Raw genomic sequence first — 16961 nt, forward strand, 5'->3', positions numbered from 1 at the left:
GTACATCGGATTGATTGCGTTGCCATACGCCCCTCCCTTTCCATCATGTGGTTCACTAGAGGTGGAACCCTCTCCTCCACCCAGGAGAGTGGGGAGGGGGGGGGGGTCGATCGAACAAAGGCTGTAGGCAAACCTGACACCAGGATATGGGCAAGGCGGAGGCGGCGGCACAAGGCTGTGTTTCAGAAGCCACCCATCTTGGCCGCGTGCCCGTGCTTGATTGGGTTTATCACGGCGACCTTGGCCCAACCCGCGATCACGAGGAATGGCGAACAAGGGCTTGGCTCAGTGAATCTCCTCAACCACGGTCGACGAGGGACGAAACCGCACTCCTGTCCCTCTTTTTGTGTGTGTGTGTGTGTGTGTGTGTGTGTGTGTGTGTGTTCCATAAAAAAGTGAGTCACTGCCGTCGTCACTTACACGAATCGTCCATACGCCCGAACGTAGGTCCGCTCGTCCGCCGAGTCTATGTGGGATGTGATGCGACAGCCAGCCAGCGCCATCGCCCTAGCCCTCGCCTTCGTCACAGGATCAAGCGCAAGTTGTGGAGCCATTTATTGTACGGTAGTACCATAGTATAGTATTCCCGCCTCTTCGTCAAGTCGTCTTCGATCTGTACACTATGGGATTTAGCGGCTACGCGGCTCGCTTTTTCCTCCTTTTGTTTTTCGAGGGCACGGCCAGGGCGGATAGCAACCTTGTATCTGTGCGGTGGTAATAATAGCACCGTACTGGTAGATTGGATCCCATATTCCGCCCTCTCTCACTAGCGGCCAGCCTCTTTTACTGCGCGGAAAGTCCCAGGAACCATCAGCCCTGACTAGTGCGCGATCTTTGTCGGTCCGCACGGCTTCTTCCTCGTGCGTGCACGGCCTAAAGAAGGGAGACGCCTTTGACAGTTGGGACTATGGCCGCGATCTATCGGCCTGCTAGAGTGCGCCACATACGTGATGACTCGAGAAAGGCAACGGGGCTATTAGACGAGATGTGCTGAAATCCACTTCCGCCTCATCGAGATGCGAGATGAGTTGCACTGATCATGCCAATACACAAGCATGGACACCATCACCTTTGTTGACCGCCGTCCCAACTTTCGGGGCCCGCACACTATGTGCACAAATCTGATGCCCGACTCGTTTCGGTCGGCGCCAAGCTCTTCGGCATCAGTACCGATCGTGATCGGTCGGCAATCTAGATGATGAGTGGGGATCATGCCCCTTCTGCACCCCCCCCCCCCCCTGGTGGTCAGGTCATGCCACCATGCAACACTGCCCTCATTGTGAAACGCGAAACGAGCTCGTCATGACGAGAGGTGGTATCGACCCTGTCACCTCCTGGCTGGGAGAGGAGAAGAGGTGCCATGTATAGAATAGCAAGACACGTTGTGCGTGTGCACGACATCCTTTTGTGATGGCCAGGAGAGAAGGACAAAAGTAGTAGTTCACCGTCGTCATCGTGCCGCCATGCCGATGGGACGAGGGTTGGCCTCTCTTGTCCGGCTTGGGACCTCATCTTAACGTCTCAGCATCTCTTCACAGCGCGTCCGACAGCGCGCTGACAGCCGCGTCCGGAATCTGTGTAGACGTGATCCAGTTCTCCATCACAGCCTGGCCGCCCGGTGCAGGAGTTGACTGTCCAGCCTTGCCCCGGCCGCCCGCCGTGGCGATGCCCTTCCCCTTGCTGCCGATGCCCTCACGCCGCTTGACGACCAGGCACAGGACGCGACCATAGATAGAGAAGCCCTCGTACGAAATGTCCATTGCTAGCTTCTTCTTGTCGTCCCGTCCTCCTTCGTGTTCCAAAGCGTTAGCACCGTCCCTAAGACGCTTGGCCGGAGGCGGGGCTGTGTCGTCTCCCTCGTGTTGATCTTCGTCCTCGTCCTGGGCTATAAACAGATCATCAACATCATCGTCATCGTGATCTTCCTCAAACTCGTCCGATCCTGGGACGTCGGCATCGCCCTGCTCGTCAGTATTCAGGGCATCCTCAGTGGCGGGTAGGGAGCCGCCTCCACCGCGCCGTCGTTTCGACACCCGAGGAGCGGCCGCTGCCGTCGTCTCGTCTTGAGGTAATATGGGTATATCATGGAGCGCAACGACATCATCGTCGTCATCCTCCTCCCGTAGCATAGGTATACCCGAAACCTCTTGTGCTGCTGCTGCCGCCGCTGCTGCTGTCGTTGTTGCCACCGTCGTCTGCAAGGCCTGGACGTCGACGTCGATGGGGGCTTCCCTGGAGGCCCCCGTCAGCTTAGACGTATTAGACGTCAGCCTCGTCTGTGTGGTATCACGAAAGTGCTTGTGCTTGTACAGCAGTGAGTGGCGGATGTTCGTCTCGGTCAAGAAGATGGACACCTCAAAGTCGTCTAGAGAAGAACAACGGGTCCCGTCATCAGCCACTCCTTACACACACAGAGACAGAGTGAGACCTACCTTGCGTCACCGTGTCCTTGATACTGCGCTTCTTGGCGCTCTTCTTCCGGCTGCGCTCGCGCTCCTCGCGCAGCTTGGGCAGGACGAACGGCCGCACCGCCTCGATAACCCTTGGCAGGACCGGATCGCGCGGGCTGAGGAGCCACGACTGCGCCAGAGACGGGTCATCAAGATAGATACGGCACTCAAGCACAGAGTACTTTGTGATTCTGAGATACCGACGGAGGGGGGCCATAGCGACGGAGGGAGGGAGAAGAATGCGAGGTGGGATGCGAGCAAGGGCCCTTTGTTTCGAGCCGTCACCGCAGGGGCCGCTGACCTGTTGCTGCTGGTGCTGCACAGTGTCATGGAACACTGTGGATGTTACAACAACTGCCCTGGGCCTTGGATTTGACGCGAGGGGAGATTGATGTTGATCATCTGCCTTGGTTGGGCGCTCAAAAACTGAAGCGGAGAGCAGGTGCGTGCCTGCCTTGTGACGCGTTGGAGAGTTTGGTCTCGCGCCCCCGGAAGACGTGGAAGCCCCACTCGGTTAGGTAGTGACGTAAGTATTCATTGTACTGAGTGTAAGCCCAGCTGCTGGGCCTAATCCGTCCCATCGGAACTCAAATTCTACCTCTTATTATGGACTTACAACCACAGCGCAAAGAAGACACTCTCATGCTGAAAGCCATCTTGCTATACTGGCAAGCTGGAGGAGGTACCACGAAGCAAGCCTTCCAAGGCCCATGAGAACACTACAGGTCAATTTAAACATGTGGTATTTACTATATAGAATACAATATCATCTAACCTTCCCTCATAACCTCTGTGCCCTTGGTTTTATTTTATTTGTGACTCTCATAGCCAAGATCATCCCTCTTCTCGTCAATCACCCTCCCCCATTCCAGCAACAGACGAAACATGTAGATCTCAGCGTCCTCTCGCCGCAGAGCCTGGGCCGCCCACTGCTTCCCCTGCTCCGCAATCCACTTGGCGTCGTCAACGCGCGACTGCATGGGCACCTTGCGCCCGTTAACGAGGCCCTTGTCCTGGAGGCCCAGGAAGTAAGCCAGCGTGCTGTAGAGGTCGTGGAAGCGGATGTCGACGGGCACGTAATGGAGCCAGGGGAACACACGCTCCGTGTACCATTCCTATAAAACCAATATATCGTCAGTCAAGCGTCGTCGGTGGTGGTGAGACCAGAGATCCCTCGTAGGAAACGACTTTACCTTGAAGATGGAGGCCACAAACGGCACACTGCCTGACCTCAACACCCTGAGCAGATCCTCGGAGGGCCCGTCATCGCGATCCATGACCATCACGTATCGGCTGTCCGCCTCAGCCTTGCCGTCCTTATCCTCCGGCTTCATGCCGAACTCCTTCTTTACCTCCTCACATTCGGGAATCATGCAGTTCGAATAGTCGCTGAGGCCGACATCCAGCTTCAGCGCCCGGTTCAGTTCGGGCAGTGGGGCCTTCTCGTAGAGGAACTTCTCCTCGTCAGCGCTCTTGGCGAGCAGAACCGTTACGTAGTCGTCCGGGGTGGCATTGTTGGCCAGGTAGCTGAGGCGCTCCTGATGGCCAGCTGAGAGCAGGCCGGGCGGCAGGGTTCTCTCGGGATGGATGCTGCCGCGCCAGAAGAGCTGGCTCGTCTTGTCAAGCAGGGGCTTTTCGTGCTGACCGACAGCTTCCGGGTTGTAATCATCTTTGCTCCTGGCCAGGGGAATTAGTATGTCCCTGTGCTGCTGCGTCTTGGCCCGGCTGAAGACAGGCACGAGGTCGCCAAATGGCCTCACGACTTGGTGGGTCGCGAAGAAACCGTGCAGGTTCAGCAGATCTGGCTGGTGACATAGATCCCAGCCCAGCACCCTGTCGTTCAGAAACTGCCCCTCGGAATGGGGATTGGCGCAAGAAGAGCAGAAATGCCCGTTTTGTGGGTAAAAACCCATCCTGGACGACGAATGACTGGGACAGGCCTGACCTAGCCGGTGCTGATGCTCCCATAACCACATGAACCCCTCGCCCTGCGCATCCTCTCCATATCTCGGTGTTGTGCCCGCTGACCATGGCGGCAAGACTCTCGGGTGATCCAGCATATTAACAGGGAGATCCATATCCGGTAAGTGCTGGGCAAAGGGCTGGATAAGTTCCATCAGATCGCTCATCACTGCTTCATCATGAGCCTCTGGCGACTGCTGATTTGTGACAATGCCCTCTTTGATACTGATAATGCCCATGCCATGCTGAGCCCCAAGTTTGAGTATCTCCTCCTGTATGTGACTGGGCTTCAAGCTCCAAAATGGTTGCAGATCATCATCAATCTGCTGAAAGTGGTCGATAATGGGAGAGTCCCGTGTCGTGGCGTAATCGTACCAAATATCAAAGTTTGGGGGTGGCTTACGACCATTGTGACGATCGCGGTACTCTCGTGCCGCAACACCCAGGCTTTCGCTGACTCTCGCGTACTGGACGAGCCAGCGATGTGCCTCTGTTCTTGTGGCGTAGATGAGCTTGTCGATTGGGTGACGGTCCAGCACGCTGGACACCGCAGCTGAATAGATCGTGGCGACGACAAGGAAGACGAGCATGAGAAAGACGATAAAGCTGCGGGCTAGTCCTACGTGTCGGATGCCGTTTCTAATCGAGAAAAATGTAAAGCCGAGGCTCATTACCAGTACTCCTACAAGGAACTGGGCCTTCGATGGCTGCTCATAGGTGTTGACCTGGTGTATCTTCCTCCAGGCCGCGTATGTCCCGCATAGGAAAGTCATGATTCCGGTAGCGACCAGCGGCGAGGGCTGCAGCGAAAAAAAGGTAGATGCGATGAAGAGTAAGGCAATGCTCTGGCCGAAGATGGCAAAAAGATAGAGAGAGTCGACACCGTAGGTCTCGACAAACTGAAACTGGCCCGATGCTCTGTGGTGCATGACCACAACCACACCAGTGAAGAATGCAGAGGTGCTCAGGATGCTGCCGACCGTCATGAACCTCTCCGTTGGCGTACGAGCCCACTGCAGTATACGCCAAAGAAGGGCGAGGAGGACGGCATCGAGCGCCAGGCCTAGCCATTGTAAGGCCAAGACGACATGCCTGGACTCGGATGCTGGACAGGTGACGGTCGAGTTGGAAGCGGGCAGAGAGATGAGGTAGGCACCGCCAGCGAGAGCAAGACTTCCAGAAAGATTGGTCAGATGTGACCTCTGGAACCAGGCTGCGATGTCCTGGAAAACATCGTTCTCGATGTCGTCTTCCTCGTCTTCCAAGCCTTCATCGTCCCCCCTGGTGCCTGAAGACCGTCTCGCACGCGCGAAGATTTTGTAGATGACAAACAAGCATGGCAGGAAGAGCTCAACCCCTGGGTGCGAGCACTGCTGCCGGGTGTGGAGCCAGTTCAGAAGGGACAGCCTGCCTGAGATGCAGACAGCCAAAGGCAGCCACGTGAACCGGAAGGATGGCCTGTGCGGGAGGCTCGCCGTCCTGGACTCCTCGAGTTTTCTGTACCGTGCATCATCGTCAAACCTGCCCTTCCTGCCTGCCCAGCGCTTTGCTATGAAGCTGGCGGCAAAAGCAAGTACTGCCGAGATGAAGAGGATAAGAAACTGAGAAAGCAACAGGCGCTCAAGCACCCGGTTCTGGTCGACGCTCCCATATATCTGGAAAAACAAGAGAGCCGCGCTGTTGAGTGGTGAGTGGCATCAGCAACTGTAGCACACACAGCACAGGAGCAAGAGGAGGTCTTACCATGCCAATGCAATTCGCCCAGAACCATCCATACTTAGATCACACCATCCATCTGGAGATGTGAAGGGTTTATTGGCCGAATGTGTTGTCAATACCCTGGATTCTGGAAGGTAAAAAAGGGGGCTCTAGGAATTCTCAGGGTTAATTATTACTATGCAAGTATCTACCACAAGTCTTTCTTACGAGAACGGACGTATGGCGTTACGTCAGCTCACGCATTTTCATTTTCTGGACTAGGGGCGCAGCTCCCTGCCAGCTCTCCTATTCTCTATGCTGAAGAAATGTTGGGGACAAAAATTGAAGGAGTTACCATTTACTCCTGGGAAAGTGTTCCTGCAGTCCAGCTGACGTGATCGGATCTTCCTTATGAAGAAATCTGGAACAATGCATTGTAAACAATCCTGAATATTCTCTACCTGTGGTTGGTAATGACATCAAACCATTAACAATTACCTCAAAAACATTGGATTGATATGTTGAGAAACGATTTTTAATGTGATATTGAATATGAGAGATTACATAGTCATGTAGATTTCAAAAGCAATTTGATTGCGGATTCGACCCAATTTCTTTGCTACTCAGAGGGGAGAAACCAGAAAGACCATTTGCCAATACTGGACTATGGCAATTGTCTTCTGAGGCGGAGGTCTGACGCTGAGGTGGCGGCTGTAGGGGCGAAAGGACGCTAAAGAAGGGAGGGCATTACCCACCAAAGAACCCCTAGAGAGGGGCAGGTCAGGGATCAGGCCAGCAAATCCAAACGTCGCGTCCCCGTCAGAGGCACGCGCTCACATCCTAAGAACCCTGGGCATCAACCATCCAGCTAGCAATCTTGACGAGGCCAACACAGCAGATTCCACGTCGCGACCTCCCACTCGTCTTAAACAGGGACTCAGCAGAACCCCATTTCCAAGATGACAATTTCCATCTGAAAACGAGCAAACATACCGTATAATACACGATCATCGACGACATGGCGGGCATCCTGACCGGACCTGCCTCGAACAGCCTACAGAGGCTGTTCATACCAGCCGCCTGCGTATTCATCTTCTTTCTGGGCTATACTTCGCAATGGCTCTTCAACACGGCGGAATACCTCGAACCTGGACCCATGACCCAGCGTGAAACAGCCATCTTCAACGTCCTGCTTGTGTGCCTGTGGTTGACATATTACAAATCATGTACTGTACCACCAGGACAATACACTTTTCCCCCACCACAGTCAAACGACGACGACGACAAGAAGGACAATATCGAACCCTCCTCCACCACCGCCAGCTCGACGACCAAACAGTCCCCTAAACAGTCAACAACGCCCGCCCGCTGGTGCAAGAAATGCGCCGCCCCGAAGCCCCTCCGCGCCCACCACTGCCGCCACTGCGGTACCTGCATCCCCAAGATGGACCACCACTGCCCCTGGACGGGCAACTGCGTCTCCCTCCAGACCTTTCCGCACTTCTTCCGCCTCCTCGTCTACGCCAACCTCGCCCTCGCCTACCTCCACTGCATCCTGCTCTACCCGCGCTTCCGCGCCCTCTTCTGGGACGACTCCTCCCGGCTGCCCGCCTACCTGGGGCCCAGCATCCCCGCCATGGTCCACCTGACCCTCCTCGGCCTGCTCGGCGGCCTCGCCAGCCTCGGCATGGGCGTCCTGCTCATCACCACCGCCCGCAGCTGGGTGCTGAACCAGACCATGATCGAGGGGTGGGAGGTCGAGCGCCACGAGGCCGTGCTGCTGCGCGCCAAAAAGGGCGGCTGGTGGGCCGGCGACGGTGGGACGACGACCCCCGCCCTGCGCATAGACCGTGTCGAGTTTCCCTACGACCTAGGCTTCTTCGCCAACATGGCCCAGGCCATGGGCACCAGGAACATCCTGTCCTGGCTGGACCCCCTCGTGGGCGGCGGGCCGACCGTCTCTGCCGAAGTGGGCAAGGGCACCGGCTGGGAGTGGGAGGAGAACGGCTTCAACGACCGCGTGGGGATGTGGCCGCCCCCAGACCCGGACAAGATGCGCCGGTCAGGCCCTGCGGGGTCCACGTGGCCCGGGGCCGCTGCTGTTTCGAGGGCCGAGATCGAGAGCATCGACCACAAGTGGAAGAACCCGCAGGAGGAGGTTGCTGTGTTCAGGGCCAGGCAGGAGATGGACCTGCGTAGGAGGAGGGGTGAGTCCGGGGTGATTGCCGAGCTGAATGAGGGCGAGGAGCTCGAGGACCTGGACTATGAGTATGTGGAGAGTGACGGTGACAGCGCCAGCGGTGGCTACGGCATCGATGAAGAGGGCGCGGACGACGGGACCATACCACCTGTCCGCGGCCGGCCATGGTTCGAGCATGGTGCGGACGGAGAGCCCGGCTGGACCAACTCGGAGGGCGACCGTCTGCGGGACTACGGCGTGGATGAGGACGCCGAAGAGGACGACGAGGATGTCCCACTTGGCGAGCTGCTGCGCAGGAGAAAGGCGTATGATAATAGTGAAGCTTAGTAAGGCATGCCTCTCTCTATACAGATATAAAAGTAAATATATACAACCGGGCTCACGCCTCGACCAAACTTTCCAAACGGTCTCCACCGACGGACACAGCTCTCGTTGATAGCAAGTAGCTTTGCGAATATGGGGACGCTAACTAGCCTGAAGATGACGGACGAAAACACGCGCTCTTCTTTCTCTTGAAGCCCATCGTCCTGGTCGCATACGTCTATTTCGTTTCGTCACACAAGAGGGAGGGGAAAGACACCAATAGCAGACCAGGCTATGCACATCAATCAAACCCTCCGTAGCACAAAAGTAGTCAATCAGTCGAGCCAAGCCGAGCCACCCCATCCATCTGGTTCCCTCTCTGTGTCTCACTTCATAGCCAATTTCGTTCGTCTCTACTGCTTCTCCACGACATAATCCTACTGTCAGCTCACCAATCCTCCTCATCATCCTTCCTCGCCATCGCATTCTTTCTCGCCAGTAGCGCGTCCGCCAGACTACCTGCCAGGCTTGGCGTCGGTGTGTTACTCCTGCTACTATCGGATCCATTGGCTCCGGCCAGGCTCATACCCGAATCACGAGCCTGCAGGGCTACAGGCTTCTTTCCCGGGCGCGCTGGCGGCGTCGGTGCTGCCGGCTTAGCACGTCCGTTGGGTGGCGGCGGCGGTGCGCGTGAGGTAGCTGGCGGCGGTGCAGGTGCCTGTTCCTCGACGTAGGCGGCAGGCACCCAGGCCTGCCCGCTTGCGTTCTTGGCTAGCCACCATCCTTGTCTCGTTGTTAGTGCTCAGCATCTTGAAACGTTGGACAGACGTTGTTGTACACATACCATTGTTCTCCTTCTGAATCACCTCAACCAGATCACCCGCCCGGATCGTCAACTCGTTCTCCTTGGTGCCGGCAAAGTCATACAGCACCTTAGCCATAATCTTGGCCTTCGCAGGCGGTGCAGCAGGAGGCGGCGGGGGTGGCACACGGGTTCCGGAAGCAGCCGACGTGTTTCGAGTATGTGAAGGAATGGCAGCCGGTGTAGGAACGGGTCGCGACGTAGCCGCCTTGGGCACCGGAACGGGCCGGGGTGCCGCTGCCGCTGCCGAAGCTGCCGCTCCGGCTCCAGGGCGGGGCTGTGGTGTCCTGGTATTCATGATTCTCGATGGTCGCCCGTTCGGCCCGCCAGGCTTGATGAGCTTCCCCCTGGTGATGGGTCTCGGGGGCACAGGTTTCGCCTTGGGCATTGGCCTTGAGAGCGAGTTGGAGGGCTCTCCTGGCTGTGTGTGCACAGCACCGCTCTTGTAGAAGTCCACCGGTGTCGGCGAATCCTTTAGCACCTTGACAAGCTGTATCTTGTTCGGCTTCTTCGCGTACTCAATCGTCTCCCCAATCTTGAGATTGAAGCCGCCGACCATGACGCGTTGCATCTGAGTGAACAGCTCCGTCTTTAGCACGCAGTTCAGGAGAGGATCAGGTTCTTGAGGTGATCCGACGCCAAGCGAAAACCAATCGTCTCGAGCTGTCGACGTGCCGATGAATTTGATGGCTCCATTGGGGACCGAGCGCTCGACAGCGATCTGCAATTGGCCATTGTTGAGCATCTGGGACACGATGTAGAATTTGCTATTGGTGACGATGAGGATCCTTGGGCTCGGTTTGCTGGAACGGCCGAACTTGGCCTCCAGAATCTCACCGCGGGATGAGAAGACTGCCTTCTCATTGGTTCCCAGGCCGATGGCATTGCGCACTTGACTACCAGGCCCAGTAGTAGCATTGATGCCCAGGTAGTCGCCCAAGAATCGACGCGAGCCCAACAGACTGAAGCGGCGCCTCTCCTTTCGGTTCTGCAGAAGGCGGTGCCCCTGATCTCGTAGCTGCAGGTACTCGGCCCCGGTGCGCTTCTTGCGGAAGAATCGCTGGATACGAGTCGCGGACTCGGCTCTGTATGCAAGGTACGCCCGCCACATCCGCTGGATACGTGTCGCCATGTTGTGCCAATAGCGGTCTCGCATGTGCTCCAGGGCAAAGAGGGTTTCTGGAGACTTGATGAATGCCTTGGTCACACCCATCTGCCATTCCTCTTGTGGGATGCTCGTGTCCTTCAGAATCTGCTTGACAGCTGCATCATATGAGCCCGACCAGGTGTACTCTCCAGCATACGATGTGGCTGGAGACAGCAAGAAGAAACGGTCGGTGAATTTCTCGAAGCTCTGGCGATAAGCGAAACCGGCTCGGCGGATGCGCACGTTCTCCTGGAGACCCAGGTACTTGATCTGATGCAGCACGTTGGGAACATTGTACTCGGTAGCTGACTTGTTCTCGTTTGGCTTGATCGTCCGAATATACGAAGGCTGACACTTCATCAAGGTCTCGACCAGCGCGTTCGCAGAGGCCCTTATCCTATCACCGGCCGAAGGCGGCTGCTTTCTGTTATCCTGGTCCACCTGGTGAGGGAAGAGGGTGTGGATGAACTTGTTCTGACTGCGCTGGAACAGGTTCTGTACTCCCTTCAGGAGCTGATCTTTGCACTTGTCCGTGATACCGTCGACTGTATAGCTCACGTCTCCAGCATAATGCCTAATGATGAAGCTTCCCTGACGCGGCGTCAAGTTGGCATTGGACATGCCGTTGATGCTCTGCATGAACGTGCGGTCGCACGCAGCGGGGTCGGCGTGTGCAGTCTTGGTGGCGTCCTTCATGGCAGAAAAGATACCCGGAGGGCGGATGGACTCGATCAGATCACAGACAACCTTATTGTCAAAGTAGGTGATGGGCGTCCACTTGATCTGTTCCCGGGCATACTCCTCCTGCTCTGCCTTGAGCGTCAGCTGGATGAAGATCTGTTGCAGTTTCTCGTTGACATAGTTGATACAAAGCTGCTCAAAGCTGTTCTTCTCAAAGATCTCGAAGCCGTAGATGTCGAGAATGCCAATAGAATTCGATGCCGCTTGCCTGGCCTTGAGAGACTGGTTGACTCTTTCCACGATCCAGTCAAAGAGGTTGTTGTAGATGGCCTTGGCAAGCGCATCGCGGGTGGCTGTTGCCTGGGCGGTGTTGGCAGGCGATTCGATGACCTCTCCGTTCCTCGGCGTCAGTATACGGATGGTAATGGCCTTGACGAGCGACTGGGCATCAACCTCCAGCAGGTATGCCAAAAAGTCCACCACGGACTGGTCCGAGACTGCCGCATATCCATCGTCGTCCTCACGGAACACCAGGTTGCCGGTCCACAATATTGCGGCTAGCATCCTGAAGATATTGTCCTGTTCTGCCTGCGAGAGGCCAATGATCTTCATGGCGTTGAGCGTGTCCTGGAACTCGGCCAGATCGTCGATGCCGTCGACGTCCAAACACTTGGAGCGGCTTGTGTAGACATATGTCTCGGGCTTTTGTATGCCAAAGAGCTCGCGGTGCTGCTGCGACGCGCCCTTGGTGAACTGGTAGAAGATGTGGAAGTTCCGCTCGTTGGTGATCTGGCCGACGACACGAGTCTTCTCAAGCAGATAGTTGGTGATGTCGGCTCCTATGGGCTCACCCTGTGTGTTGAAGTGTATCTGCAGGTATTTGCCGAAGCGCGACGAGTTGTTGTTCCGCAGCGTCTTGGCGTTGCCAAAGGCGAGTCTTCTCAAGCAGATAGTTGGTGATGTCGGCTCCTATGGGCTCACCCTGTGTGTTGAAGTGTATCTGCAGGTATTTGCCGAAGCGCGACGAGTTGTTGTTCCGCAGCGTCTTGGCGTTGCCAAAGGACTCCAGCAGGGGGTTGGTTGCCAGCACCATGTCCTTGACCTTCTGGATGTCGCCCGACTCGCCGCCCGACACGTTTGCGATGTACTGCATGATGCGCTTCGCGGCCTCCGTCTTGCCAGCGCCGGATTCACCCGAAATAATGACACACTGGTTCTCGCTGTAGGCCTTCATGTTGTAGTATGCGGACTCGGCGATGGCGAAGACGTGGGGGGGCATCTCCAGCCTGTTCTTCCCCCTGTAGCTGTCGAGTACCTGTTCGGTATAGATACCAAGGTCGCGGAAGGGGTTCACGGAGACCAGCACGTGGCCAATGTAGGTGTAGATCTCGGCGCCCTCGAATCGCTTCTTCAGATTGTCGTTGATGGCCTCGTTGGACACCTTGCTGAGGAGGGTAAGGTCGGACACGCCAATCTCCTTCTTCTTGGTCGTCTCGAAGGTGGCCTTCTTCGGCCTTGCGCCGCCGGAGCCAGCATGGCCGCCGCCGGACGCAGCAGCCGCGCCGCCGTGCTTAGCCCCCTTATCCTTGCGACGATTGGTGATACCCTGCGAGGAAGAAGTAAATAAGTGAGCTGGAAGCTGGACCTGAAGCTGCTGTGAGTCTGGTACGGCCTTACCATGGCGGGCGGTCAACAATATGGAAGCGCCTTCGTGATGTGGAAGCCAGTCGACAAGCTGGGTACGTGGGATTTCGAAGGACGGATCCCAAGGGGGGGAGGGGGGTAGGAGGTGGTAGGAGGTGCTAGGGTTCAGACAGGAACCCGCGCGACGCCGTCAGGAGATACTGAGTGGCTTGACGTTGGTTATTAGATGCCAGAGTAAGAGGATTGCTCAGTGGTAATTATCGTAAATCGTGTTCGTAGGGTGGTCGAGGTTGGTGCTGCCTGGAGAAGACCTGAGTGACGTGCGCATGCAATTGCGTCGTGGTGGTGGGGGACGTTTCTTGGGGGGCTTGGGGGGGAATGAAACAGTGGCTTGGCACGCAGGCACGATGGTCTGCACTACTGCTTGTAGGGCCTGACAAGAAGGGTCTGGCGCTTGTTGACCAGTGGTGGTATGTCGTGACGGTTTCTCCTCGCCCTGGAATAGCGACAGCAATGAAATTGTATGTACCTGGCTGCAGTGGCTAATGAGAAGAGATGAGACAGGAAGATGTGCTGTGCACTATGCGCTGTGTGCGCACTGCAACCTGGCCAAGCGAGATCGAGCAATGCGCCCCTCGCTCAAGCAATCAACAAGCTTACCACCTGCTTGGCTGCTGACGTAACCGCTCTACTTACTGGCAACTTGTTGGGTGGCTCAGAACTTGCTCCGCCTCAATGCTTACACAAGGATTCCCGACTCTGCGTGTGAGCCATTTTCAACATCGGTTTGGTTTTATCAATAAAAACCCTCCCTCTTGCTATCAAGAGACAAGTGATTTTCTTGAATTGCTCGTGTTCAAGTATGAGATAACGCCACATCCTTTTCCGTCCCTGTTTTCCTGTTGCCACTCGTACAGAGCAGTCCATCCAGATACAATTCAAAGTGATTGGGTTGGTTTCACAAACATGAGCCAATCAGTGTCCAAGTTTTGCATTGCTGTCTGGGCGCTTGCTCACTGTTACCTTTCAACACATCTCCTATTCTCAACCTATTACTTCTTCACACTGGAATTTTCGCTGTAGAAACATACTACCGCCCCACGCATGACCACATCCGCGCTGCCGCAGGTGAGGCTGTAAGTGGATCTCCTGGTATCATTACACTGGGGCTGCGGAATCAAGAAAGATCAGGCACAATTAGCCTTTAGCGGACACTATATTAGCGAGACTCACTCCTCCCTGCCACAGAAGCTCAGAAATATTGCTATGAGTACTTATACTGTCTCTGGCAACTGAGTTAATACCAACTGAGAAAGATGAAGAAAGCCCTAGACAAGATTCTTTTGGTTTACATATGTATTAGAAGACAATGTGCATCGCGATGTGTAAGTGAAAGCTTTGAGTGATTCACTAATGGCAATTCACGAAATGTGACACATGAACATAATTTGATGTGGAAGGGAATCTGCTACTGGTGTAGTAATTTGACTGGAGGTTTTCTCAAGGGTGTGTATTCCCGCCTTGATAGGAATGAACAATGTCTTCACTTGGTTGGATATTTGGGTCTGAACGAATATCCAGGTTTGTCTCTTTTAGTATTGTCTGGCGGTCTGTTCATATTGTCTGCTGGGCGTTATATGATTCGACTCTCGCAGACGCAACATATATAAAACTGCAGCGTAAGTTGTGCAGCAATTATGTGCCCTAATCTCTGATGAGATCAGTCGGTGTCTGTGACAATATCGATACTGAGAGTTCGAGGGTTAATGACCTGTTGACCCAACTCTGCGCTCATCAGAATTGGTAACTGAAAAGGTGAGAATCAATTGATCAGTATGGGCTTTGGATATGTATGGGGAAATAGACTGAACGCTTTCTTCCCGTAAATAAGACTTTTGCTGTTCAGAGCATATATAAGAGTGGTTACAGAAAGTAATCATTTCAAAGGTTTCGCCAGTTTATGTGAGAGCAGAGACATTCTATGTGAGGAGCCATAGAATTGCTAGCAGGTGATATTGGCTCTGGGAGGCCCAAATTTGGTTGTTCAACGTGCGTCTACTTATGAGAATATACATCATTGCCTGTCTCCTTTTTTTCTGCACAAGATATATCTTCGAATAATTGAGCGCTTCTAAAGCTGCCATTTAATTATGTTACGAGTGCCAAGGAGGATTGTACGTAACTTGCATGATTCCTGAGCACGAGAAATTGGCAGAAGCTTGTTCATCCCTTTTCCCCTGGGGCTTTGTGGGGAGTTGCACACGGATGAGTTGATTTCTGCTGGGGCTACAAGTCAACAAAACTTCCCCAGAACAACCTTCATCAGGGTTCTCCTCGTCGAATTCTAGCGTACCGCATCTCCGTCGGCCAGTCCCGCGTCAATCAGAAGATTCAGCCTTCAATCGCGCCGATTCTGTGTGAGACGGCAAAGCAGAGACCATTTCAAGAAGACTTCTTCGCAGCGGCGATGGCAACAAAGATCTCTCTCGAGCGAGAAGTTAGTAATGCATCAGGAGGATCATCAAGTTGTCCACAACATTGGCCCGGCACATACTGCTACACCTGTAGTCTGATTGCTCTTGGCATGGGTACATTCTGGCACCGGGAGGGAGGACCCTGGCCCACCTTTTTGATCCAGGAGGCCATGCTGCTGCTGCTGCACCTCGGCGGGCACCCGATCGAGTCCATCTTTGTGCATTGCGAGACAAGGCCCATCCTTTCCATCTGCACCCGTTGTAATGAAGATGTCATTGCTGAAAATGTGGCCTACAAGGCCTGGCATATCGTCTCGTCTCACCATGGCAGTCCAATTAGCCTGGACTCCAGGATCCGATTCCGTCTAGAGATCGTCCATCCAATGCCCAGGTGGTGAGCTGAACAAGTCGTCCTATGACCTAGCCAGATGACTTATCCGAAGGTCATCGCCCTAGAATGACATTTGGGGGCTTGTCATGTGGGGGCCGGGCATTCCATTCCGTGCATTCGAGTCTGCAAGGTTATAACAAGCTTCTTCCAGCCGCGGTTTCATACCCAGGGCGTTTGAAACCTGACGCCCACGCCTGCCTGGCACGGGCTTTGGGAAGGGGGAAAGAAGGGGATTCATTCCTACTACTCCATGTGAGGCTCTTGAATACGCTTAAATTTTGGCATATATCCAGGGCCGGGTGTTGCTGTTGCGTAACCGGCTGCCCCCAGTTGGTAGCACCCATGCGCTACTTGCACGAGACCCAGGCCGCTGGAAGTAAGTGGTAGAGAGGCAGATCATCCCCATTATCATTCGTTGAATAGGCTTTTTAGGATCTAGATCGAATGATTCTTGGGATCAGAATGGGCACATGTTTCCTCACCGTGAGCTGACTGGCTTGGAGGACCAGAACGGGGATGGAGAGTGATTCGGTTTGAAGGTATTCAGACCAGGGCGCCTAGAAGCTTGGCAGTAGATGGCAGCCGGTCTCACTCACCAGATGGGGCGCTTTACTAGTGGTGCCTCACACCCTCGTTAGTGCTATCAGACCCCAGCCGACGATCAGACGAACCCTCCTGCATGGCTTGTAAGAACCCCCGTAGTGTGTCTGTAATTTTCGTATATGGTGCATAATGAGAAGCACAGGCGAAGAATTGCAAAAGTATTGCAATTGGATTTGTAGCGAAAGACAGGAGATCTGGCTACCAAAGTGATGGCAAGATTCTTTTCTCGAGAATGCGACCGTGTTGTTTTGGTGGGTGGGGAGTCTCCTCACTGTACAGTTAGTGTTCCATTCAGGTGGTAGGCATACCTAAGCCGCATCTCTTTGGTTCAATTCAGCAAGCCCCTGGACCCCTGGCCTAACGTAGCGACATGTCCTTATTGGGTTGCAGCCGTAGCCCGAGGACCCCCTGATTTCGGACTAGCGCCACACCTTCCGTTATCCCTCTGGCGAATCCCGTGGGTTTGCTGCACATGGCACCCTTTAGCACTAGCTACTGGCCTCTCTCCTCGCCATGTTAAGCGCCGAGGATCCTGTCACACTTCTG

At 54.9% G+C, this 16961-nt stretch overlaps 4 protein-coding genes across 4 annotated transcripts; 1 reads left to right on the top strand and 3 right to left on the bottom strand.

The window, feature by feature from the left end:
- Positions 1-1532: 1532 nt before the first annotated feature.
- On the bottom strand, positions 1533-2667 carry M406DRAFT_43792 (uncharacterized protein; the record flags this gene model as incomplete). The annotated part of the gene is made up of 4 exons (XM_040924232.1): positions 1533-1964; positions 2034-2144; positions 2211-2365; positions 2433-2667. The coding sequence occupies 4 exons, from the start codon at positions 2665-2667 to the stop codon at positions 1533-1535; spliced, it is 933 nt and encodes a 310-aa protein (XP_040775564.1).
- A 510-nt stretch (positions 2668-3177) lies between these two features.
- Positions 3178-6251, bottom strand: M406DRAFT_91374 (family 90 glycosyltransferase). Its single transcript, XM_040926203.1, has 3 exons — positions 6156-6251; positions 3644-6089; positions 3178-3565 (listed from the first exon to the last, which is right to left on the bottom strand). Exons 1-3 carry the CDS (start codon positions 6185-6187, stop codon positions 3260-3262), a joined length of 2784 nt encoding a protein of 927 aa, XP_040775565.1. The 5' UTR covers positions 6188-6251; the 3' UTR covers positions 3178-3259.
- Positions 6252-7128: 877 nt separating this feature from the next.
- Positions 7129-8637, top strand: M406DRAFT_258274 (zf-DHHC-domain-containing protein; the record flags this gene model as incomplete). The annotated part of the gene is made up of 2 exons (XM_040917222.1): positions 7129-8395; positions 8501-8637. 2 exons carry the CDS (start codon positions 7129-7131, stop codon positions 8635-8637), a joined length of 1404 nt encoding a protein of 467 aa, XP_040775566.1.
- Positions 8618-13463, bottom strand: M406DRAFT_91373 (uncharacterized protein). The gene is made up of 4 exons (XM_040926202.1): positions 12981-13463; positions 12360-12909; positions 9458-12229; positions 8618-9396 (listed from the first exon to the last, which is right to left on the bottom strand). Exons 1-4 carry the CDS (start codon positions 12981-12983, stop codon positions 9062-9064), a joined length of 3660 nt encoding a protein of 1219 aa, XP_040775567.1. The 5' UTR covers positions 12984-13463; the 3' UTR covers positions 8618-9061.
- Positions 13464-16961: the final 3498 nt, after the last annotated feature.

Source organism: Cryphonectria parasitica (assembly GCF_011745365.1).
Source record: "Cryphonectria parasitica EP155 unplaced genomic scaffold M406scaffold_5, whole genome shotgun sequence".
NCBI classification, from domain to species: domain Eukaryota; kingdom Fungi; phylum Ascomycota; class Sordariomycetes; order Diaporthales; family Cryphonectriaceae; genus Cryphonectria; species Cryphonectria parasitica.